Source organism: Balaenoptera ricei, chromosome 16 (assembly GCF_028023285.1).
Source record: "Balaenoptera ricei isolate mBalRic1 chromosome 16, mBalRic1.hap2, whole genome shotgun sequence".
NCBI lineage: Eukaryota > Metazoa > Chordata > Mammalia > Artiodactyla > Balaenopteridae > Balaenoptera > Balaenoptera ricei.
The window spans coordinates 32,535,120-32,561,824 of record NC_082654.1 but is presented as its reverse complement, the minus strand read 5'-3'; the positions used below and the strand labels follow the sequence as shown (position 1 = coordinate 32,561,824).

General features: G+C 41.5%; 1 protein-coding gene across 4 annotated transcripts in view; it reads left to right on the top strand.

The window, feature by feature from the left end:
- ENTPD1 (ectonucleoside triphosphate diphosphohydrolase 1) overlaps window positions 1–26,705 on the top strand; it is a 125,309-nt gene that overhangs the window by 59,949 nt on the left and 38,655 nt on the right. For 3 of the 4 annotated variants that reach the window (XM_059899700.1, XM_059899702.1, XM_059899698.1), the window contains exon 2: window positions 17,433–17,560. The exons of the other annotated variant lie outside the window; for it this stretch is intronic. Coding sequence is in view for 1 of the 3 variants with exons in the window: in XM_059899698.1 (XP_059755681.1) it covers window positions 17,433–17,560 (128 nt within the window). In the remaining 2 variants the exon portion in view is untranslated. The remainder of the gene's footprint in view (window positions 1–17,432; window positions 17,561–26,705) is intronic. 4 annotated transcript variants of the gene reach the window in all.

The following is a 26,705-nucleotide window of genomic DNA, read 5'->3' as shown; positions in this document are numbered from 1 at the left end:
ATGTAGCTAATTAATTACAGTAGCCTTAAGTGATATGAAGAAAATGTTTATAGAGTGCTGTGAGGAGTGCCAGCTAGTGTGGGGTTCATGGAAGGGGTCTCTGAGGCATCCTTGAGGAAGGACTTGCGCCTGGAATCTGAAGGCCGAGCAGAATATAGCTAAGCAAAGAGAGTGGGAGGAGAAGGTTCTAGGCAGAGTTAAAAAATTGTGCGAGGGCCCGGGGGCAGGGGAAGAAAGGTGAAGTGAGGGCTGAAAGGAGGCAAAGAGTGAGGGAAGGGTGGTGATAAGGGAGGCTGGAAACCCAAGAAGGGACAGGACAAGTAGGACCTACGGGTTACATGAAGGATTGTGGTCTTTATTCTAAAGTAATAGGAAGCTATGAAGGGTTTTAAGTAACTAGTGGGTGATGTGATCATATGGAGACTTTGAAAAGATCACCGTGGCTGCAGTGTGGCAAACAAATTGTCGAGAGGCAAGAGTGGATGCAGGGAGACCGGTTAGGAGCCTGCTGTGGGAGATGGTGGTGGTTGGACTAAGAAGGTGGCGGGGTGATGGAGGGGGGGCGTGGGCATCAGAATCTTTGGGAGGTAGAATCCCAGGACTTGACACAAGCTCTCAGTAACATTTGCTGAGTGAGCAGGCTCCTCGGATGTGAAGGACAAGGGTGAGGAAGGAATGGAGTATGATGCCATTGTTCTTGGGTCACAACTGGATGAGCAGTAGAGATGCTCGCTGAGCTATGGGCATTGAACTATGGAGAGCTGGGGGAGGGACAGGTTTGGGGAGAAGGGGAAAGCAGGAATTCTGTTTGGGCAGAAAAGGTTTGAGGTGCCTGTGAGTTATCCAAGGTGAAAGGTCAAGGAGGCAGCTGAAAGGTCAGGAATACATGTGTCTGGGCTAAATATAAGTTAGTGTATTTCCCACATATGGACAGTACTAACCGAGGCCATGGGACTGGTTGGGATCACTCTAATCATTCTTTTCATACAGAGCTCACTGCATCTTCACATCAGCTTCCCAAATTAAGTGATGGATGTTTTTAAAATTTCAGTCTAGAAAATGAAATTTAGAAAGACTAAGTAACTTTCCCAAGTCACACAGCTAGTTAAGAGGCAGGGGTGAGTGTCCATCCTACAGGATAGTTATAATAATCAAAAACAAGGAATGGATGCGTTATTACCTAATCATACTGCTTCTCTTAGAATGACTCACTGTCAGAGACAATGTAGTTAACCATGCTTGCTTAGAAAGGACAGGCTAAATGTGTAGTTCCTTCTATTATACACTTATCATCTGAGTCTATTATTCTTGGTAATTCAGTGAGAAAGTATTCCATGGAGTTTATGACTAAGCTCTGGGATCCAGAGTTGGGATTTACTGCCTAAACATCTGCCCTCTTGCTTCCTACAATACATGCAAACTGAAGTCGAGTTGCCTGGCAGCTCACTAAAAATAGTCAGAACCATAGAGTTGAGAAGTTAAAACACATATGGAATAATCAAATAAATCTCCCCTTTTCTTGAGGGAAAACATTGTGTGCTAAAAATTCAAATCAATCTTATCCATTCATTTATTCAACTGACACATGGAATACTGACACAGACCAGACCCTTTGCTGGTTTCTGGAGATCTAAAAAGGTACACTGTGTTCTCAAGGTGCTCAGTCTCATAGAGGAGACTGACACAGGTTAAAGGCCATTATAGCATTGTGGGAGGGAAGCTATGAGAGAGATGCAAAGGAGGGTATTTAATCCATCATTAGAGGAGGGGCTAGAGGCTTTCCGGAAGACTTTCTGGAAGTGGTGACACATAAACTGATTATCCTCAGCTTCAATTTCTTCATAAGGTACAAAAAGATAAAGAAGAGAGCTTCAGGCAGAAGAAAAAAGCAGGAACATTGTACAAGACATGAAGATATGAAAAAGAAGGGCCAATTTAGAGACTAACACCTTGAACTACACCTGAATTGTGTGGGGACTTGGCCTTAAAATTGTGGTTAAATAAAGAGTTTAACTTCTATTTTGAGACACATGGGAATCATTGAAGAAGTTCACACTGGTGGGGTCATATAATCAGGTTTGCATTTTTAGGATGATCATGGTAGCTTCAAAGTAGAGGACAGATTAGAAGGGGAAGAGCCTAGATGTGGGGAGGCCTCTACAGAAGCTATTGTAGAAGTCCAGGCAAGAAATAGATAAATGAAAGGATTTGGGAGATATTTAGTGGGTAGAATCAGTAAAAACTCGGAGGGAGTTTGCTTGGAGGGAGAAGGGAGAGTCTGGGGAGACTGGGGGCATGGTGCTGACCTTCACTGAGCAGATTATACAGAACAATTGGAGTGGGAAAGAAAGTTTAGTTTTAGACATGGTGATTTTGGCTGTAGAACATCAAAGCAGGTATGTTCAGTAGGTGACTAGAATTATAGATTTGGAGCTCAAGATAAAGTCCTGTACTGGAGATACAGATCAGGGGATCATCCCAATAAAGTTTAGGGAGCCATCACCATTCAGTTGGTTGTATGTGTATGAAGCGACATGAGCCAAGTTTCCAAGATGGAACACTGTGGAACATCCTTATTTAAAGGGTATGGTGAGAAAAAGGTGCCAGCATAGTAAGGGTCAGAGAAGTAAGAGGACTATTAGAAGAGTCTGGTGTCATGGGAGCCAAGAAAAGAGAGTTTATGTAGTACACAGTGTCAAATTCTATAGGAAATGGAAAAGCATCCATCGGATATTTGTGAGAGTGGCGTTAGTAGAATGGTGGGACAGAAGCCAGGTGTGGCGGATCAAGGAGTGAGTGGGCTGTGGAAGGTGGAATTTAGGAATGCATAGAGTGCAAGGAGGAAAACAGAACAAGTCAGAGGAAGTCAAATCTTAAGAACTGGTGCGGCCTGTATCAGCTCACTGGGAGGCTGGAGGCAGAGAGCCGAAGGCAAGAGAAATGGAATGAATGTCCCTGCGCTGTATAAAGCTCTGAGGAAAGGGGGAGTGGCCTTTCTCCACCCCGTCCTAAGAGCCTTGGTGGTGGTGGGCCCAGGAGTGTCTTTGTTATCTGATTTGGCTATCCCATCCCTGAAGACCGTCTACCAATGCGGCATTCTCAGAGGTCAGTTCTAGACAACAAAGACTTTCCTGGAAGGTGGAGTAAAATTTTCCTCTTCAACTCTTGCATTCCCCAGAGTCTTTGGGTGTGTACGAACTTTTATAAAGAATTTCAACTATTGTAGCCACCATTTCCAAGGACCATAAGGTATGGTTCCTTGTATGGTATCCTTGTGTGGTATCCTGAGCTTTTGCTGAGGTGGAGACACTTTCCCCTCCACTCAGAACATTATTATAATTCCAAAGAAGAGAAAGTATATGGGATCCCTCTTGTCTGCTTTGACCACCTGAAGTGTGCTTCCTTGTCTGGCTGAGCCCCTCCTACCTCTGTGAGTCTGAGCAAATAAGAAAGCAGCCCGCCTGGGTGTGAGCAAGAAGTGCATAGACTGTGCTGTGCATGTGGCTCCTGTGGTCTCCGCATCGCATCGGTATTCTACAGGCAGCCTGCGTCTCATAGGGAGAGACAATCTATTTCACTTTGTGGAATAAAGAAAATGAGAATCCCATGAAACCAAACATGCATATGAGGTATCTATAGGTGGCATAATACCCCCTATTGTTTAACAATGATTAGCTCACTTTTCACCTTGTAGAAAAATCATGGCAAGATGACTTGAACATGAAATCATAGTAGGGGGTTAGTTTGGTTAACTTTGAGGAGTCATCCTACATCACTATGGAGAAAGAACTTTCAGAGAAGTGGCCATGAGCCAAGGCACCTTCTCCCCCAAGGCTGTGCTAGAGGCACACTGCATTGACCAGTTCTTTTAGTTGCCTTTTCACTCCATGCAGATGACCTTGCCTCACCATATTCACGCATCCTTCTTCATTCAGTATACAAAATTGAGTAGGACACCACTTTCTTAGTTGCGTTCTGGATTTGAGGAAATACTCAAGTCACAAGATTGAACATACTTTTTTTTTTTAAAGTGTGGGCGATTTTGGTAGGAGCTGCCCTCATCTGTTATGGGTTGATCTTAATTGTTTTTCTTTAAGGAAGACACTTTCTCCAAGGTCCAGGAACCTTTCTTTAACCCCTCCTGCTTTCCACCTCACTAAATGAGTACAGAAAATATGCTTTAAAACATCTAGGGTACTCTCAGATTGCCCGTCCCAAATATCAGTTGTATCTGTCACATCCTTGACAGGAACTAGATACTAATCGATTTAAGACTGAGTTCTCACATAAGCATCTGAAGTGCAGATACGCTGTGTTGATTGTTGAAGAGAGCTGCTTAGATACCAGATGATCTGTGACAGAGTTACCATGGACATTTAGAAACTTGATCATATCTTATTCAGAGAGCTGTTCCCTCTTGTATTGATACATAACAGCAGAGGTGCCAAATTTCCCTTAGAATAAAGCTTTTAATCCACCCAAAGCCTGGCCAAATGAGACCTGATGATTTTGCACTAAAGAATACAAAAGAGATGACATTGATCTGGGAAGACTGAATGAGTGGGGACCCAGAGACAGCTGCTTGGACTAATTAAGTTGGTGAGTGGCTGGCACAGTGGTAGAGTGGACAGAGGATCAGCAAAGTTGACATCAAACCACCAACGCATCTCTTCCCATTTACCCGATGCCCACCTTCCAGGTTCCTAGCATCTTTGTCACTTTAATCCAAACTGGAAACCCTCTGTAGATTCTTTCTCTTCAACTCAGAGCCTTTGGGTTTTCAGGAATTTTTATTAAGAATTTTTAATTGCTCAGAGAATTAAGGAAGGAAGGAAAAGAGGGAAGGGGGAGAAGAAGGAGGAGAAAGAAGGGAGGGGAAAGAAGAAGGGAGGGAGTAAGGAAGGTCACATGGTAAAATATTTTATGAATTGCTCAATGCAAAAGGGCATTGACATGCAGGCCTGGGACTCTATCCTTGGGGGGACCTGCCTACAAGGTTGGCCTTTGGCTGGTGTCTGGGAGCTTGGATTTGGGGAGGGTTCTCACCATTCTGAGAATTAAGGAAATGGCTTGCTGTGCCTGGACTGTTCGTGCAGGTAGTGAGGTTTGTGTTGGCCATCTGCTTTCCATCTGGAGTCTGGAATCTTGATGTATGCTGGATGGTAGGTGCCTGTGTGACTGGCCCCCAGTGAAGGCCCTGTGCTCTGATGAGCTTCTCTGATAGACAACATTTCACATGTGTTATCACAACTCATTGCTGGGGAATTAAATGTGTCCTGTGGTCTCCACTGGGAGAAGACCCTTGGAAGCTTGCACCTGGTTTCCCCTAGACTTTGTCTCATACTTCTTTTCTCTTTGTTGATTTTTCTTCATATTCTTTGACTGTAATAAATCTTAGTCATGAGCTATGACTATATGCTGAGTCCTGTGAGTCCTCCTAGTGAATCTATAACTTTTCAGAGATGTCTGTGCCTTTACCCAGTGGGAGCATACTGTTCACATTGTTCCACATCTTGCTTTTCACAATATAAAATGTTTTGAAGGCCGTTTGCATCAACATTCATAGATCTCAATCTTTTCCATGCCTGAATAGTACTATGCATAACTGTACTAGAATTTATATATTCAGATCTCAATTAATGGACCTTTAGTAACTTTTATTATTGCAATTACAAATAATGCTGCATTGAACATTGCTATACATGCATCTTTTCATACGTTGATAAGTATTACCAGCAGGTTAAATTCCTAGAAGTAGAATTCTTGGGTCAAAGGACATGTATGCTTTGCTCTTTGATAGATATTGCAAAATTGCCCCCCACCAAAGAGGCTGTGTGGATTTTTACTCCCATCAACATGCAAGAAGTGCCTGTTTCCCCATATTTTTGTTGCTATATATTTCTTTATCAAATTTTCAATAAAGTTCACCCTTTTTAGGTGTACAGTTCTGTGAATTTTAACAGATGTATATAGTCTTGTAACTACCACCACAATCAAGATATAGAATGTTTCCATCATCTCAGAAAGTTCCCTTGTGGACCTTTGTAGTCAATCCTCAGTTCCTGAAACTGCGTATTGATCTGATTCCTGTCCTTAGTTTTGCCTTTTTCAGAATATCATATAAATGAAATCACACATAGTCTTTGGAGTCTGGCTTCTTTCACTTAGCATAATGCTTTTGAGATTCATCCATGTTGTTGCATTTATGAGTAGTTTATGCCCTCTTTGTTGCTGAAGAGAATTCCATTGTATCACAATTTGAGTACATTCACTAGTTGATGCGCACTTGGGTTGTTTTGAGTTTTTGGTGATGAATAAAGCTGTTAGAAATATTTAGGTACAGGTTTTTGTGTAGACATGTCTTCACTCTTTTGGGGTAAATACCTAAGAGTAGGATTGCCTGGTCATATGGTAAGTATATGTTTAACTCCATAAGAAACTACCAAACTCTTTCCAAAGTGGCTGAGCCATTTTGCATCCCCAGCAGCAGAGTATGAGAGTTCCAGTAGCTCTGCATCCTTGCCAACATTTGGTATTGTCAGGTTTTTTTTGCCATTCTAATGAGTATGTAATAATATTATATATTTATCAAACTTTAAAAAGACTTCGCTATTCTAAGTAATAAAAGGTATCTCAATTTTCATTGACTACATTTCTTTAAGTTAGGGTAATTAGAATACTTCTAATATGTTGAAAATATTTATTTCTTTTTCTTTAAATTGCCTATTTATGTTCTTGGCCCATTTTTCTACTAGATGGGTTGATCATTTTCTTAATGATTTTTAATGACTCTGTATATTAATGAAACCAACTATTTCATAGTCGTTGCAAACATTTTCCTCAGTTTGTTATTTTTTACTTTGCTTATGGCATATTTTGCTGCAGAAATATTTTTATGTTGCTTCTGACTTTTGTACCTCATAGGTACAAAAATGAGGAGGTAGAAATAAGATAACTTACAAATGTGAGATGTAGAAAACAGGGGGCTGTAAGGCTGGGCAACGTGGGTGAATCAGTTCACCCAATCCCCACTCTGACCCCCACACTAGTGACATTTGGCCAGCACAGATTGTCTCAATCTTTCTCACCAGCAACACAACCAAGGCTTGTTGACAAACGCAGCTGCTTTGAGAAAAGGTAGAATCCCCAGGGCACAATTCTTCAATTTCAGATGTGGAAGATGATTTGTTTAGCGGGAGCAATGTGTTTATTGCAGAGACCATCAATACAAGAGATTGTTAACACTTGTTGGCTGGGACACAGGGAATTCCTGTCTGCAGTCTCAACGATATCACTCTGCCGGAAACAACCCTCCTCCTTGCCAACCCTATACTTGAGTATGGGATTCCACGATGTCCACAAAGACCTATTGTGCTCCATGCAGTCTATGGATAAAAGAATTCGGGAAAGGCCAGAAGGGGTGTGGGTGAGGAGGTAGACGGAATGGTGGGAGGAAGTGAGGAGAAGGAGAGAGAGGAAAGGGGATTCCTTTGCTTCCTTATTTCCCACACCCAGATCCTCTGTCGGCATTTGATTTTTGCAGTCATTAACGTTTTTAGAGTCAGGCACATCAGTGCCAAGTCAGTTAGTTACTTGCTGCTAATCTGAGAAGAGCACAGCCCACAGCAAAAAGAATGGTGGAATGGAGAGTGTGGGGTTGGCAGAGTCTGATTTGCAGGAAGAGCTTGCTGTGCCCTCCCACCCCGGTTCCACTGCCCCGGGTCACTAAATGGGCTCTTCCCACCCAAAGCTGAACCTCTGAGGCGCCCACTCAGGATCAGCCAGTCTACTTTGTTAGGATAAGTGCACTCCTTTTCTAACTAAAGAGCTGTGAACTGAGACTAACCAGCTAATTAACATCTCAAAGAGCAGAAACAAAAGATCATAAGTAAAAGCAAGTAACTTTCTCTGAAGTCTGGGGTTCAGGAGATCAGTGGAACAGGACATGGGTATTTACTCAATAACCTGTCTCTCTACCTCTCTTTCTATTCCCACCCCCGCCTATCCCTTCCCCTCTTATTCTCTGGCTCCTTCTCCCAAGCCTGTGTCTATCTTGTTTTCCCTCCCTCTCCTTTACTTTTCACCCTTTAACTAACTGGTCATCATTGAGGCCTTGAAGTACATTTTTAGTATTTGTCTATTTATTGACATTGTACTGACTTCCTCGACTTAAAAGCAGGCAGGAAAAAACCCCACCAAATTAAACTGCTTTATCCTCAAACTTGACTCTGGATTTATTAATTGGGAAAATATGGTGGGGGGGGGTGTGTGAAATGTAAGATCTTTCTATTTGAACAGAACTTTGGGTGAGTTCTTTTGCATTGTGTCACCTGAGAAGGAATGAAGCTGAGTAATTTCTATGCATCTCTAACGCAGGGCAGTGGTTGAGGCAGTGGAGTGGAGTTGAGAGACTTGGATCCAGTCACTGCTCTGCCAATTGTAAGCTGTGTGACTTTGAGCAAGTCCCTTAACCTCCCTAGGAACTGTAATCCCAGCCTCTGCCTCTTAGCTGCTAGCTTCTGACCATCAGGGACCGAAAGACTTCATATTTTATTTTATTTTATTTTATTTTATTTTATTTTTTCACATCTTTATTAGAGTATAAATGCTTTACAATATTGTTAGTTTCTGCTGTACAACAAAGTGAATCAGTTATATGTATACATATGTCCCCGTATCCCCTCCCCCTTGAGCCTCCCTCCCACCCTCCCTATCCCACCCCTCTAGGTGGTCACAAAGCATCGAGCTGATCTCCCTGTGCTATGCAGCAGCTTCCCGCTAGCTATCTATTTTACATTTGGTAGTGTGTATATGTCAGTGCTACTCTCTCACTTCGTCCCAGCTTCCCCTTCCCCCACTGTGCCCTCCAATCCGTTCTCTAAGACTTCATATTTTAAAAATATAACATTGTCTGGTGTCATCAGTGACAACAGTCCAGACAACCCCTTCAGCCAAATCCTCAAAGTCAGTCCCTTTTCATTTCTGGATAATGAGATTGGCTTCTATGTACGGCGCTAGTACCACACACCAGGCACTGTACTAAGCCTCAGTCATGTGGTGTAGGGTAGGGTGGTGGCTAAAAGCCTGGCCTCTGGATCCAGAATGCCTGACTTTAATTCCTGGTCCCAACATTTACATCAGTGTAAGTTTGGGCCATCTTCTTAACCTCTCTATGACTCAGTTTCCTCACCTGTAAAGTGACAATAATGAGGATAATAATAGTACCTGTAATTTGTGATCTTATTTGGAAGTAAAATCTTTGCAGATGTAATTAAGGATCTTGAGATCGTTCTGGCTTTAGGATGGGCCCTAAATATAATGATTGGTGTCCTCATAAGAGAAAGGAGAGGGAAATTTGATACACACAGAGACAGGGAAAAACGCCATGTGCAGACGGAGGCAGATATTGGAGTGATACAGCCATAAACCAAGGAATGCCGGGAGCTACCAGAAGCTGGACAAGGTAAGAAAGGAATCTCTCCAGAGCCTTTGGCCCTGTTGACACCTTGATTCTGGACTTCTGGCCTCTGGAATTGTGAGAGAGTAACATTCTATTGTTTTAAGTCACCATGTTTGTGGTAATTTGTTGTGGCAGCCCTAGGAAACTGATACAGGTGATGATAATAGTACTACCTCACAGGAGTGTTGTGAAGGTTAAATTAGTTGCTGTGTTTAAAGTGCTGAGAGCAGAATCTGGAATGCAGCGAGGGCTCTTTTGTAGGTTGTTATGTAAATTGTTAGCTCACTGACTCTTACCTAACAACCCTATGAATTCCTTACTATTGTGACTCCCATTTTGCATGCAGGGAACTGGAGGCTTAGAGAGACTGAGCAAAGGTGAGGTTGTTTGGACTCTGCTCTAGCTTGAGCCACCCTTCAGAAGTCTGTGGAGTTTGGCTTTCTACTGATGGATCCTGGTGACTGTTGGCTTGGCGACCCCTCATAATGGTGCTCTCTCAGCAAAGATTCACCAGTCCTGGGTCACCAAGAAGACCAGAAGGTATAGAGAAGACCTATCATGATATGGTACTTGCTCCTCCTGGATGCGCCTTCCCAGCTCTGGTCTTGGCACAAGCAGAGCCACGCTCTGTCCACACTTGACTGTGTGTTTGTCCTATGACCTGACTTCATGGGGGTGCCTCAGCACCTCATCATAAGAGACAGGGGTGCGCCGCCTAAAAGACCACACCCTTCCTGTCCAGGTACTTCAGAGGTTCCTAGTGGTTCCTTGTTTACCCCTATGGTGCTGAGTGTAAATTATACAAACGATTAGAAGTAAGTCAGATCACTTAGAGTAAGACAAAGCCCTCACCAGAACGTGCAAGGCCCCACAAGCAAGGCACCCAGTGACCCCACCCCTGATCATCTCTTACTATTTTCCCCTTCATCAGTCATCCAGCCACACTAGCCTTATGGCCAGACACTGATCCACCCCAGGGCCTTTGCACATGCAGTTCCAGTTACCTTAAATTCTATTGCCCAAGTGGTATGCTTGCTTTCTCTTTATTCCTATCACTTTTAATGTCACCATCTCAGGTCTTTCCTAATTACCCTATCCTGCCTCTTCACCTGCTTTTTCTCTCTCCTTAGCACTTATAATTATGTAACATACTATAAATTTTACTTATCTTGCTTATTATCTTTTCTTTCAGACTAGCATCTAAGCACCATGAGGATGGGGACGTTTATTTGATTTGTTCACTACTGTAGCTGAGAGCCTAGGGCAGGTCTAGTGAATAGTATAATGCATTCAATAAATAATTGTTGACTAATTGAACAATGAATGAAACAACAACTATAGAACTCCCAAACTGAAATAGGCCAATCCATTAAATATCTAGAGGTAGCACATGAAGAGAGGACTACTGGAACAATTGAGCTTTGAAGCATACGGAGGGGAGCTTGATTTTGAAGGTGACAAGGAAAAAGATTTGGGGGAGAAAGAGGGGAATAGAATTCCAACTGAAGGAAATCTCATGTTGAAAAATGTCAGAATCCAAAATTCATTTATTCATTCAACTAGGGATATAGCAATGAATGAGCCAGAAAAAAAAGTCCCTTCACTTAAGGAACTTACAGTCTAGTGGTCATAATGTCAGGCATTATGATCTCGGGCACACACATCTGCTTATTGGAATGGTGAGATGGGAAGGGCTTAAATTTCTGAAGGGCTGAGGGGTCCAAGTAGACCAGTGAGGCTTTCATCTGGCAAGCAGAAGGAAGCTACATTAAATTCTTAATTAGGGAGAACCCTGGGAATGTCAATTATGGAGGAATTCTGCAGCCGCATGAAGGATGGATTCTGATAGGAAAGGGAATTAGGGAGATACCAGAAAGGGCTATTGTAGAAGAGGTGGTGGTGACTGGAACAGCGGGGTGGATATCACCATATAAGAGGTTGGGTCTAAGGGCCCTGGAGTGAAGCACATGGGAAAGGATCTTAAAGCACTTGAGTGGGAGAACAATCTAAATACGCGTCACCAAGAACTCCCCCGTGATGGAGAGGAAGGAAGATGGCAGAAAGGGGGCAGAGACTCTAGGAGTTGGGGAAATGGCAAAGCCAGATTAGGACCAGTCCCCTGAGCTTCAGTGATTCTTCCATCACTGGGCTGTGTAAACACGGGAAGGACCACAGCACTGCACTGATGTTTACTAGTGCTTGTCTGTATTGGCTGCTTTGTTCTGTATATGACAAGCTAAGCTTGGTCCGGGTGTGACCCATCAGAAGTTGGAAATGATTTGAATCTAGTGAGTCTCACTGAATCCACAGAGCAAAACTTTTGTTGTTTTTGCCAAAAACCCACCACGTCTGTCAACACCCCAAATCTTTTTATTAATGGAGTAAAATTTTAGGATAATACATCTTTGGTATCATGAAGTAGAGATGCTGGGATTTCTCTGTATAGCAGAATTTTGACTAAGGACAGATTACATAATTTTAATCATTAATAGGATGCCAACTGTGGATGTCATGATGGCTGTTTCTGTAAAAATGAAAAAGAATCAGCTTTTTTTTTTTTTTTTGCCTCTGACATAGCTAATTGGCTTGAAATCAGTCTGTGTTTTCTCAGAGCTTGGGTTTCCTTCACTTTTGTCTCTGTCAAGTGAAGAGCTGACATTTCTACCTGGCTCTCACCTCAAACAGAAAAGCTTTCTCATTTGTCATATGAAAGGAGGAGAATGGGAGGGAAGTGACAGTCTTGAATTCTCCAGGATAGTGAGACAATACAAAGGAAAACAAATACAACACTTTGCTGTTAGATATTTTTGGTAAAAATGTTCCTTGAAATTGTTTTTTGAAATACCGTTTCACATTGTATGATACAAGTCACGTTTCTGTTATCCACAATGGAAATGAAGGGCTTTTCAGGGGGAAATACAGTCATTGTGAATTTTCTATAACAGAACTTGACTGTAGCAGTCATGGCATCTGAAAGAGCTCTGGGGCCTGGGAAGAGAGGGCAGTTACTGAAGTGGTTCCCTTTTATGAATACATCCTAGATAAGTCCACCTGGACCCCCGCATCTGGTACCACTTCCTACTTCCTAAGAAGAGCCTGGCTTCCTCCATGTGATAAGGGCTTTTGAAAATTACCTGCCATGGTTCATAGAAAACACAGTATTTTAATTATTCCTCTCTGGGTAATCTAGTCAGTCACATGAAAAACAAACTTAGCCATTATTTTTTTGATAATACAGCTTTTGAAAATTGTGTATGAAAAATTCCTAAGCTTCCTCTCTGATCTAAGTTCTTCTTCTTATCATATCTTTAATAAGACAAATATGATGAAAGCCTTGAATATATTCTAATAATATGGATATCATTGCAAAAACTGGGCAAATGTGGGAAAGTATACTTCCTTATTTTTATTCTCTATATTTTACTGAAGTATAGTTGATTTACAATGTTGTGCTAATTTCTGCTGTACAGCACAGTGACTCAGTTACACACACATATATACATTCTTTTTTTTTACATTCTTTTCCAGTATGGTTTATCCAAGGAGATTGGATATAGATCCCTGTGCTATACAGTAGGACCTTGTTGTTTATCCATTCGAAATGTAATAGTTTGCATCTGCCAACCCCAAACTCCCAGTCCATCTCTCTACCTCCCCCCCTCCCCCTTGGCAACCACAAGTTTGTTCTCTATGTCTGTGAGTCTGTTTCTGTTTTGTAGATAGGTTCATTTGTGCCGTATTTTAGATTCCACATATAAGTGATATCACATGGTATCTGTCTTTCTCTTTCTGACTTACTTCACTTAGTATGATGATCTCTAGTTGCATCCATGTTGCTGCAAATGGTATTATTTTGTTCCTTTTTATGGCTGGGTAGTATGCCATTGTATATATACACCACATCTTCTTTATCCATTCATCTGTTGATGGACATTCAGGTTGTTTCCATGTTTTGGCTATTGTGAATAGTGCTGCTATGAACATAGGGGTGCATGTGTCTTTTTTTTTTAATCTTTATTGGAGTATAATTTCTTTACAGTGTTGTGTTAGTTTCTGCTGTACAACAAAGCGAATCAGCTATATGCATACATATATCCCCATATCTCCTCCCTCTTGAGCCTCCCTTTCACCCTCCCTATCCCACCACTCTAGGTGGTCGCAAAGCATCGAGCTGATCTCCCTGTGCTATGCAGCAGCTTCCCACTAGCTAGCTATTTTACATTTGGTAGTGTGTATATGTCAGTGCTACTCTCTCACTACATCCCAGCCTCCTCTTCCCCCACTGTGTCCTCAAGTCCGTTCTCAACATCTGCATCTTTATTCCTGCCCTGCCACTAGGTTCATCAGTACCATTTTTCTAGATTCCATATATATGCGTTAGCATACAGTATTTGTTTTTCTCTTTCTGACTTACTTCACTCTGTATGACAGACTCTAGGTCCATCCACCTCACTACACGTAACTCAATTTCGTTCCTTTTTATGGCTGAGAAATATTCCATTGTATATATGTGCGACATCTTCTTTATCCATTCATCTATCGATGGACATTTAGTTTGTTTCCATGTCCTGGCTATTGTAAATAGTGCTGCAGTGAACATTGTGGTACATGTCTCTTTTTGAATTATGGTTTTCTCAGGGTATATTCCCAGTAGTGGGATTGCTGGGTCATATGGTAGTTCTATTTTTAGTTTTTTAAGGAATCTCCATACTGTTCTCCATAGTGGCTGTATCAATTTACATTCCAACCAACAGTGCAGGAAGGTTCCCTTTTCTCCACACCCTCTCCAGCATTTATTGTTTCTAGATTTTTTGATGATGCCCATTCTGGCCGGTGTGAGGTGATACCTCATTGTGGTTTTGATTTGCATTTCTCTAATGATTAGTGATGCTGAGCATCTTTTCATGTGTTTGTTGGCAATCTGTATGTCTTCTTTGGAGAAATGTCTATTTAGGTCTTCTGCCCATTTTTGGATTGGGTTGTTTGTTTTTTTGATATTGAGCTGCATGAGCTGCTTGTATATTTTGGAGGTTAATCCTTTGTCAATTGCTTCCTTTGCAACTATTTTCTCCCATTCTGAGGGTTGTCTTTTGCTCTTGTTTATGGTTTCCTTTGCTGTGCAAAAGCTTTGACGTTTCATTAGGTCCCATTTGTTTATTTTTGTTTTTATTTCCATTACTCTAAGAGGTGGGTCAAAAAGGATCTTGCTGTGATTTCTGTCATAGAGTTTTCTGCCTATGTTTTCCTCTAAGAGTTTGATAGTGTCTGGCCTTACATTTAGGTCTTTAATCCATCTTGAGTTTATTTTTGTGTATGGTGTTAGGAAGTGTTCTAATTTCATTCTTTTACATGTAGCTGTCCAGTTTTCCCAGCACCACTTATTGAAGAGGCTGTCTTTTCTCCATTGTATATTCTTGCCTCCTTTGTCAAAGATAAGGTGACCATATGTGTGTGGGTTTACTTCTGGGCTTTCTATCCTGTTCCATTGATCTATATTTCTGTTTTTGTGCCAGTACCATACTGTCTTGATTGCATGTATCTTTTTGAATTATAGTTTTAGTTTTGTCTGGTTATATGCCAGCAGTGGGATTGCTGGATCATATGGCAACTCTATTTTTCGTTTTCTGAGGAACCTCCGTACTGTTTTCCATAGTGACTGCACCAACTTACATTCCCACCAACAGTATAGGAGGGTTCCCTGGAAAAGTACACTTTCAACTGTTCAGTGATAATAATGAGTTAGTAAATATTCTCATTAAGAAAAGGAAGAAACAACTAGAGTCACATCAATCTATTTCCCACCTCAGGGCTTTTGCAGTTGATGCTTCCTCTTCCTGGAATGTTCTTTCTCCTTCTCATAGCTGTTGTTTTCTCATCATCCAGGTCTAAGCTCAAACATCACCTTCTCAGAGAGCCTTTCCTGACCTTCAGTCTAATCTCCCCACCCCAACTCTGCCGCAAGTCACTCTGTAACATTCCTTGGTTTTAATTTCTCCTCAACAATTTTCATGACCTGAAGTCACTTATTTGCATACTTCTTTTCTGGTTCATCTACCTCCCCAACTAGATGTGAACTCCAAAGATCAGGGACCTTGTTGGTCATTTTCATTGGCTACTAAGATTAGTGCCTGAATGGATGGAAGGAAAATGATATAATCAAAATTGTTATATTTATGGAAACAAAAGAATAGGTAGACCTTTTGGACAGTTTGAGGGAGTAAAGCATTCAAAGTTCTATTATAGTAGAAACATTGCTGCAGTCTGCAACCCCTGGGTATTAGATATGTAATATTTCATCTAAAACATTTGCTTGTTGTAAGCTGTGTTTGTCAATATCACGACTTTGGGAAGTGAGGTAGGTAGTGCTCAGGTAGGTAGGTAGTACTTAGGGGGCTCTTTTCCAGATTCCAGAGCCCTGGCAGCAAAAAGGACGTTTCTGCCACACCAGGATGTTTTGGCTTCAAGGTCTTTAAATCATGACTCTAATTGGATCAAAGCGTAAGTCTCATGGGAGGATCAGATCAGGGTTAGCTGTTTTAGCAGCTCAAAATGCTTTAAGAACTCAAGTTCTTTCCATCTCTCTGCTCAGCCATCCTTGGCTGGACAGTGTCTGAGGAAGAAGAGAGAATGCTTCCTTTCTTTTCCTAGGCTTGCCCCAGCAGACTTCCTCCAGGGTCTCACAGGCCATTTTGGGAGTATATGCCCACTGTTAAACCAATCACTGGAGAGGGAATGAGATTATGCAGAACAGTCAGCCCCTTTCAGTCAGCTGCTTGGGGGAGTGGCAGGCATCTGAACAAAACTGAGGTTCTTTTGGGAAGTGAGAAGGGGGGAAGTGCTGTATATTTCATTTATGATTCCCTTGTTTGGAAGCAATACATAATGGTGTTGATAAAACTTTTTCTCCTAAGTTTTGTACTGTTCGGTCTGATGGGTACAAACTGGTCCAAGATTCTAGAGACGGATGCAGACTGGAGACCCAGGCAGTTCCAGTCCTTTGGATTAAGTCCAACCTGTGCTCACAAGCTCGAAGGGGAGCTCCTGTGTTGGTGCAGCCACAGATGCTGAGAAAGAGGGAAAGAGGAGGAGGGGACGCAGGTTCCTCTTTCAGTTGCTTTAATCCCTTGCCCTGTCCTTAGACAAGTGAAAACTATTTTGGAGAACCCATCTCATTTCCACATGCTTCTTTATTACTTGATCCTATCCTTCTTCCCCAAAGCCTAAGAAAAAGGCTTGGGGATAGCTTGGGAAGCTGAGAGAGGAAAGATGAGAATGAAGGGAATGGTGTAACCATTCCATTTCCTGTTCACCTCTGCTGTAGGCTCTATTTATCCTGATCAAAGTAAAATTGCCTTTTATAGAATTCTCCTTCTGGAACTTTTTTATGTCCCATGATGGTGAGAGTATGAACAGGATAGACAAGATAATGTGAATGATGAAATGTTCAAAACTCCACACCCCTACGCTGTTACCAATTACTTAACATGTAAGTGTGGTTGAAGTGAAGGAATGTGTCAAGCCAGGAAATGTCATGAAGTAGAGGGACTACGATGTTTGATGATATACTCTGAATACTTTTTAATATCATATGCATTTTTTGGTAGATTTTAAAAATGAGGAGGGCTATCCTTGCTTTCTTTGTTACTTGAACCTTGATAGACCTACATGACCTATTAAACAAACTGCCAGTTTGGGATTTTTCCTTCTCATCCCATATCTGACCACCGATCTAATTCTGCCCATTCTCCTTACCATAGCCACTAACTCAGTTTTGGCCCTCATCACAGTACAGACAAATCCTTTTGTTCTTGTATTATTTCCCAATTACTCTGCAAGTGCCTCATGGATAAAGATCAGCTTTTATCTATCTTTGCTGTCTCCAGAAAGCCAGCACAAGGCCATATAGAAAGGGGAAGAAAATCAATGTCTATTGATTTCTTGTTGATATTTTCTATTCTTCTTTTGTTTTTAGAGTCTGAAGTGAAGATATTTTGCTCTAAAAACATACTGGGCATCCTTGGCTTCTCCTCTGTCATCGCTGTGGTAGCACTGCTCGCTCTGGGGCTGACCCAGAACAAACCACTGCCAGAAAATGTTAAGGTAACTCAAACCCCTGAGTGTGTGTGTGTGTGTGTGTGTGTGTGCGCGCGCACGCACATGTGTTTGAGGGGCCCTGGGTGGGGCGGAGGGAAAGTGAGGTTATGGTAAATCAGAGCATACAGTAGGAGTGCGGTTCTGGAAGCCCAGGAGCAAGTCAGTCTCCGTGGAACTAGGCAAGTAAAATGGCAGCGGATGCTCATTCTGGAGGAAAGAATGCCTTTAATCAATTAGTGGTGGGAAGATGATTGTCTTTGATTGTTCAGCAAGTTGATTAAATCAGTATTCTAATAGAGACAAATGCTTTATTCACCACATCCAGATTTGTGATATACTGTGCTGGTATTCTACGATCTAGTGCTATCTCTGCTTCTTACTCACTGTTTCATTGTGGAAACAGTGAACTCTTTGTTTATTGAACACTGCATTCTTTGTTCTTCTTACTCCATTATTATTTTATTTATTTATTTTTTGGCTGTGTTGGGTCTTCATTGCTGCGCGCAGGCTTTCTCTAGTTGCGGTGAGCGGGGGCTACTCTTAGTTGCGGTGCGCGGGCTTCTCATAGCGGTGGCTTCTCTTGTTGCAGAGCATGGGCTCTAGGCACGTGGGCTTCAGTAGTTGTGGCACTCAGGCTCAGTAGTTGTGGCACACGGGTTCTAGAGCACAGGCTCAGTAGTTGTGGCACACGGGCTTAGTTGCTCTGCAGAATGTGGGATCTTCTGGGACCAGGGCTCAAACCCATGTCCCCTGCGTTGGCAGGCAGATTCTAACCACTGCACCACAAGGGAAGTCCCCTTACTCCGTTATTATCACTATCACCAAAGTTATAGAATTTATTAGACAGCTCTGTATAAAGCACTTTGGAAGACAAAGATTGTGGAGAAGACTTGTTCCTCATCTCCAAAATATTAAATAAATCAATTTTAAAATCAATTTAAAAAAGACCCCAGAGAACACATACATGTATCAAATATAGTAATTTGAAATGAATTCATGGATGGACAGACTTCTGGTGAAATTTCCACATTTGAAGAGCTAGTTAGTATCATTAAAAATAATTAGGATCATTAACTCTGCTGTGATTTATTTCTGCTTCCTTTCAAATTCATCAAAGTAGAATTTCAGAGACATGGATAGCTCACTAATACCTTGTAATATGGTCATCATTTTATTTAATCCATTAATTTAGAGACATATGGTAAGTTTAAATTTGTATTGCAAATACACCAATGTTAAACTTTCATTTGAATTATAATAAATAAATCTTCAAGGGCCCAGAGACCCATATGCTAATGAATGCATACGTACATGTGGGCAGTGACATATCCAGAAGTTAACTTGACTACGGAGGCCCTGGAATACATATACAGAAGTATATATATTTTTTGCATTTGAAGATACCAAACTGTGAGCCTGGAAAAATGGATGCATATGCCAGGCCTCTGAAACTATTGCCACCCACCCAAACCATTTGCTATATAGCAGAGGCCTGGATATTACATTGGCATCCGTTTGCCACACAGATTCAACCCAGTGGGGCTGTGCACAGCAGTCCCTTTGTCAGCACAGAAGGCTGATACTGTCTCATTGTCAATGGTCTCTTCCCTTTTAATATTGAGTGATGTTGGCTCTCCTGGCAAAACTTCACTCACAACTGAAGGCTCATGACATCTTGGTTTTGCTATTTGTTTACCAGCTCCAAAAGTACATGATTGCCTTCTTGATTTGACCTTTTTATATGTTTATTATTGCATCACTGGAGAGGGAGACTGCCTAGGAGGCAAAATCCACGACAGACTTAGGCTCTGTGTTCTCGGTGAATACTCGTGGTCGTGGATGACCTTCCGTCATTCATGATGGTTGTCTTCAAGACTGCCGTGATTCTGTGTTATTGTGTTGGCCTGGAAAAACGGAGCAAGGTCTTTGGCATCTGAAGTGAATCTTTAGAGCAATGTCACTGGCTTGATCCCACTAGGACCCTCTGAAGAGCCGTAGAGAAAGCACTTCAGAATGATCTACCCTAGGGATTTATCTCCTGGTTCTCATCCCCTGTTGGTCAAGGGTCATCCCAGAGGTTGTTAACTCCCTGGCACTTCCAGTTTTGCACATGTGTCAGAAGGGCTATGTGGGTACCACAGGTGACCTACTAGGTGGTAGGAGAGAAGACCCTGAGAAGAAATAGAGAGATGAGAAGGTACAGGTGGAGCTGGAGTAAAAAGGTTGGTCAAGGACATGTGAAGTAGCCACAAGAGGTAGCTGAAGCATCACTATACCTATTGCTTTTTGTGGGGGCAGAGAGCCGTTTGTACAAATAGTTTCAGAAATAGAGACATATTAATACAGAGGTAGGTGCAGTGCTATGGCAGCCCAGAGGAAGGAGTCACCAGTTGTGCCTGGTCACATGAAGACTTCACGGAGGCGGCAGCCTTGGGGCCAAGTAATAAGGAACACTAAGGAGTTTCCCAGGAGGTGAGGTAGGACATGTTCTTTACAAAGACCATACCATGTGTTACAGAGTGGCAGCTTAAAATAGCAAGTGATCTTGGGGAATCACTAGCAGTTCAGTATGGCTGGAATATTGAATATGGGGCAGGAAGGAATGGTGGGAGAGGAGACTTTAGTCTGAGCTTAGTTTGCCTAGCTCAGGAGTGGACGTCTCATCCATTCAACTCTAGTAGTGCTCAAGATTGACTCCATGTTAAAAGCACCTGGGAAGCTTTTAAAAAATACTCATATCTGGGCCCTACTCTGGGTCAATTAAATCAGAATCTTTGGGGTGAAGCCCAGGCACTGGTATGTTTTAAAAGCTTCCCAGGTGATTCTAATGAGCAGTCATGCTTGCCAACCACTGCTTCGAAGGTTTCAAACAGGGAGGTTATGCCCAGATTGTGTTTCCGAGATTCCTCTTGGCTGGAGAGCAGATTAGAGGAAGAGAGACCAGTTAGGATGTTCCTGACATTGTGTAGACATGGCAGTTGAGCCTGGAACTAAGGCATTGTCTGTGGAATTAAGGCATTAAGGAGATAATGTGAGAGACACTTAGGTTGACCAGATCTTAGTGATTAGATTCCTTAGAGGACCTTTTAGGATAAAGATGGAACACGTTGGGATGTAATGTTGAGAACAACCTCTGCATGCTTCTGTTTAAAGAGGGTGGTGGCCATAAGCCCCTCTATGGAAAGACTTTCAGCTGTCTCTCTACCCACTGCCTCTGATTCTTCATCCCTGTCTTATTGCAGGGATAATTATTCTGTCTGCTCAGAGTGTGACACAACATGGGCCATGGATTCACACTGCCTGGGTTTAAACGTCAGCCCTGCTCTTATAGTCACAGGACATAACTTCTCTGAGCCCCAGTTTCTCCATTTGTAAGACAGAACTGATAATTGATATCTCATAAATTACTGTAGGAATGAAGTGGGATAAAGTAAATGCATTGTGAAGTATGGAATAGGATGCTGGCCCATTGCAGATACTCAATGGTTGGTAGCTCATGTATTATCATTATCATCTTTGCAGCCTATCTGTCTGGTGACAAATCGCCACTTATCTTTTTCCCTGCCTCTTCCCATCTGACTTGCCCTCTTCTAGCCCAGTTCTGGTCAGCCCTCCCGTCCTGAAGATCCAGTCTTGTCGTCTTCCTGCCTGGTCCAGTCTGGGTTCAGCCTTGCTGGGGAGGTGGGTGGCCTCATGCCTGGGCCACATCTGGCAAAACACAGGAAGTCTTTATTGTACTGATGAGTCTACTTGCCCAGCTACCCAAGTTGTAAAGCATATTGAGGACAAGGACTGGGTTTCATTTGTCTTTGCCTATGTTTTAATACTCTTTCACTCAATTTATTCATTTAATAAGTAGTCATTGACCATCTACTCTACTTTAGGCCCTAGGGATACAGCAGTGAGCAGGACTGGCAAAGTCCTGACCCTCATGAAGGTTATAGTCTAGTGGAAGAGATAATCATTAACCAAATAGTCACAAAATAAATGTTAAATTACGACAGCACAGCCTCTGACTTGGGTGGCTGCCTCATAGAAGTTCGCTGACTCAGTGAGTAGAGTGAGCATCTTGAACAGGTAAAACTGCTCCCTCCTTGGCTGTGAAGAGCGTGTGAAGAAGGACTAGCCCGACAGCAGAATCTGTCAGCCTCTGCCTCAGGCTCCCCTGTGGATGCTGACTCCCTGTTCTCACTCCCAGAGCATACCCAATTCAAACCTCCAGGTTGTAGAGCCTGGGAATCTACACAGGTAACAGGCGTCCTGGGCTGTTCTCATGACATTGAAGTCTGGGAACTACTGCCATGTAGATACGCAATGACCACGTTGCAAAAACAAACAAACATAGGGCTTAATGAACTGAAGAATCATGAGCTGTACCTGTGTCCCCTGGGAAAGTGCCTTTGTCCTGGTGGACGTGGTGGGGAGGTAGAGTTGAGGTGTGCTTGGTTTACCACTTCCTTAATTGCTGGTTTGTCACTGAACACTGGCAGTTAGCGAGTTGTCAGATATTCCTTTAGCACAAACATTGCACATTCTGGTACACACAGAACCCCACAGGTTTCGCTCAAAGGCACCAAACTGATCCAGTCCCAAACCACGTGCCTTAATTAAAAGCTGCCACTTCTGTGGAATGCTGGCCAGGGACCAGACAGCTTTGATTTCAATCCCAGATCTGCCATTTGCCAGCTCTGAGACTTTGGGCAAGTGTATTCTCTCTACACCTGTTTCCTTATGTGTTACATGGAGATGGTACCTACTTGGAGGATGGTTGTGAGGATTAAATGGAATAATATCATACTACTGACTCACTCACCAGAGTGCCCAGCACATCAGAAGCCCTCAGTGGAGACCAGCTGTCAACACTGCTTTGGGGGAGATGAGTTCTAGGAAAGGCCCTTAGCTGTTGGTGTGTTATGGTCACTGAGCCGGGTGCTCCCAGGATTTCCAACTGCTGCTAAGGGAAAGTGGCCTGTCCCCAGGCATCTGCTTTAGTCACCGGGAACTGAAGTGCTATTCTTAGATGAGCACTTGTGATTTTATCTTTTTATGGAGAATTTGGAAGAATTTACCTCAGTTTTCAACCTCAAATACTCTTGGAAAATATATTATTTTTACTCCACTAGATTTTAAAAAAACAACACCTGGAGATGAGTGGTGGTGATGGTTACACAACAATTTGAAAGTACTTAATGCCACACTGTACACTTAAAAATAGTAAAAATGGTCAATTTTATATTCGGTGTATCTTACCACAATTAAAAAAATAAAAACAACAAACAACAACAAAATTGCAGTTTGTATTAAAGGTCTAGAAACTCCAACTGAAGAAAAAAGAAAGGAGGGAAATGGTCTCTGTTTCCAGGCCCTGCCAGCATCACTGTAGCTAATGGAGACCTGATTTGTTTATAGAGTACTAGAGTCACATTCAAAAGGACAAGCTTTGTTTATTCAAAAGGGCTAACTGAGGCAGACTGATGAGGTTGCTGAAATTGCCATTAAAGCTACAGGGACACCAGAGGGCAGACAGCAGAAGCAAGAAGAACTACAGTCCTGCAGCCTGTGGAACAAAAACCACATTCACAGAAAGATAGACAAGATGAAAAGGAAGAGGGCTATGTACCAGATGAAGGAACAAGATAAAACCCCAGAAAAACAACTAAATGAAGTGTAGATAGGCAACCTTCCAGAAAAAGAATTCAGAATAATGATAGTGAAGATGATCCAGGATCTCGGAAAAAGAATAGAGGCAAAGATCGAGAAGATGCAAGAAATGTTTAACAAAGACCTAGAAGAATTAAAGAACAAACAAACAGAGATGACCAATACAATAACTGAAATGAAAACTACACTAGAAGGAATCAATAGCAGAATAACTGAGGCAGAAGAACGGATAAGTGACCTGGAAGACAGAATGGTGGAATTCACTGCTGTGGAACAGAATAAAGAAAAAAGAATGAAAAGAAATGAAGACAGCCTAAGAGACCTCTGGGACAACATTAAATGCAACAACATTCGCATTATAGGGGTCCCAGAAGGAGAAGAGAGAGAGAAAGGACCCGAGAAAATATTTAAAGAGATTATAGTTGAAAATTTCCCTAACTTGGGAAAGGAAATAGCCACCCAAGTCCAGGAAGTGCAGCGAGTACCATACAGGATAAACCTAAGGAGAAACATGCCGAGACACATAGTAATCAAATTGGCAAAAATTAAAGACAAAGAAAAATTATTGAAAGCAGCAAGGGAAAAATGACAAATAACATACAAGGGAACTCCCATAAGGTTAACAGCTGATTTCTCAGCAGAAACTCTACAAGCCAGAAGGGAGTGGCATGATATACTTAAAGTGATGAAAGGGAAGAACCTACAACCAAGATTACTCTACCTGGCAAGGATCTCATTCAGATTCCATGGAGAAATCAAAAGCTTTACAGACTAGCAAAAGCTAAGAGAATTCAGCACCACCAAACCAGCTCTACAACAAATGCTAAAAGACCTTTTCTAAGTGGGAAACACAAGAGAAGAAAAGGACCTACAAAAACAAACCCAAAACAATTAAGAAAATGGTCATAGGAACATACACATCGATAATTACCTTAAACATGAATGGATTAAATGCTCCAACCAAAAGACACAGGCTCGCTGAATGGATACAAAAACAAGACCCATATATATGCTGTCTACAAGAGACCCACTTCAGACCTAGGGATACATACAGACTGAAAGTGAGGAGATGGAAAAAGATATTCCATGCAAATGGAAATCAAAAGAAAGCTGGAGTAGCAATACTCATATCAGACAAAATAGACTTTAAAATAAAGAATGTTACAAGAGACAAGGAAGGACACTACATAATGATCAAGGGATCAATCCAAGAAGAAGATATAACAATTGTAAATATTTATGCACCCAACATAGGAGCACCTCAATACATAAGGCAACTGCTAACAGCTATAAAAGAGGAAATGGACAGTAACACAATAATAGTGGGGGACTTTAACACCTCACTTACACCAATGGACAGATCATCCAAAATGAAAATAAATAAGGAAACAGAAGCTTTAAATGACACAATAGACCAGATAGATTTAATTGATATTTATAGGACATTCCATCCAAAAACAGCAGATTACACTTTCTTCGCAGGTGTGCATGGAACGTTCTCCAGGATAGATCACACCTTGGGTCACAAATCAAGCCTCAGTAAATTTAAGAAAATTGAAATCATATCAAGCATCTTTTCTGAGCACAATGCTATGAGATTAGAAATCAATTACAGGGAAAAAAATGTAAAAAACACAAACACACGGAGGCTAAACAATATGTTACTAAATAACCAAGAGATCACTGAAGAAATCAAAGAGGAAATCAAAAAATACCTAGAGACAAATGACAATGAAAACACGATGATCCAAAACCTATGGGATGCAGCAAAAGCAGTTCTAAGAGGGAAGTTTATAGCTATACAAGCCTACCTCAAGAAACAAGAAAAGTCTCAAATAAACAATCTAACCTTACACCTAAAGGAACTAGAGAAAGAAGAACAAGGAAAGCCCAAAGTTAGCAGAAGGAAAGAAATCATAAAGATCAGAGCAGAAATAAATGAAATAGAAACAAAGAAAACAATAGCAAAGATCAATGAAACTAAAAACTGGTTCTTTGAGAAGGTAAACAAAATTGGTAAACTATTAGCCAGACTCATCAAGAAAAAGAGGGAGAGGACTCAAATCAATAAAATTAGAAATGAAAAAGGAGAAGTTACAACAGACACCACAGAAATACAAAGCATCCTAAGAGACTACTACAAGCAACTCTATGCCAATAAAATGGACAACCTGGAAGAAATGGACAAATTCTTAGAAAGGTATAACCTTCCAAGACTGAACCAGGAAGAAATAGAAAATATGAACAGACCAATCACAAGTAATGAAATTGAAACTGTGATTAAAAATCTTCCCACAAACAAAAGTCCAGGACCAGATGGCTTCACAGGTGAATTGTATCAAACATTTAGAGAAGCGCTAACACCCGTCCTTCTCAAACTCTTCCAAAAAATTGCAGGGGAAGGAACACTCCCAAACTCATTCTATGAGGCCACCATCACCCTGATATCAAAACCAGGCAAAGATACTACAAAAAGAGAAAATTACAGACCAATATCACTGATGAATATAGATGCAAAAATCCTCAACAAAATACTAGCAAACAGAATCCAACAACACATTAAAAGGATCATACACCACGATCAAGTGGGATTTATCCCAGGGATGCAAGGATTCTTCAATATACGCAAATCAATCAATGTGATACACCATATTAACAAATCGAAGAATAAAAACCATATGATCATCTGAATAGATGCAGAAAAATCTTTTGAGAAAATTCAACACCCATTTATGATAAAAACTCTCCAGAAAGTGGGCATAGAGGGAACCTACTTCAACATAATAAAGGCCATATATGACAAACCCACAGCAAACATCATTCTCAATGGTGAAAAACTGAAAGCATTTCCTCTAAGATTAGGAACAAGACAAGGATGTCCACTCTCACCACTATTATTCAACACAGTTTTGGAAGTCCTAGCCATGGCAGTCAGAGAAGAAAAAGAAATAAAAGGAATACAAATTGGAAAAGAAGAAGTAAAATTGTCACTATTTGCAGATGACATGATACTATACATAGAGAATCCTAAAAATGCCAGCAGAAAACTATTAGAGCTAATCAATGAATTTGGTAAAGTTGCAGGATACAAAATTAATGCACAGAAATCTCTTGCATTCCTATACACTAATGATGAAAAATCTGAAAGAGAAATTAAGGAAACACTCTCTTTTACCATTGCAGCAAAAGGAATAAAATACCTAGGAATAAACCTACCTAAGGAGACAAAAGACCTGTATGCAGAAAACTATAAGACACTGATGAAAGAAATTAAAGATGATACCAACAGATGGAGAGATAGACCATGTTTTTGGATTGGAAGAATCAGTATTGTGAAAATGACTATACTACCCATAGCAATCTACAGATTCAGTGCAATCCCTATCAAATTGCCAATGGCATTTTTTACAGAACTAGAACAAAAAATCTTAAAATTTGTATTGAGACAAAACAGACCCTGAATAGCTAAAGCAGTCTTGAGGGAAAAAAA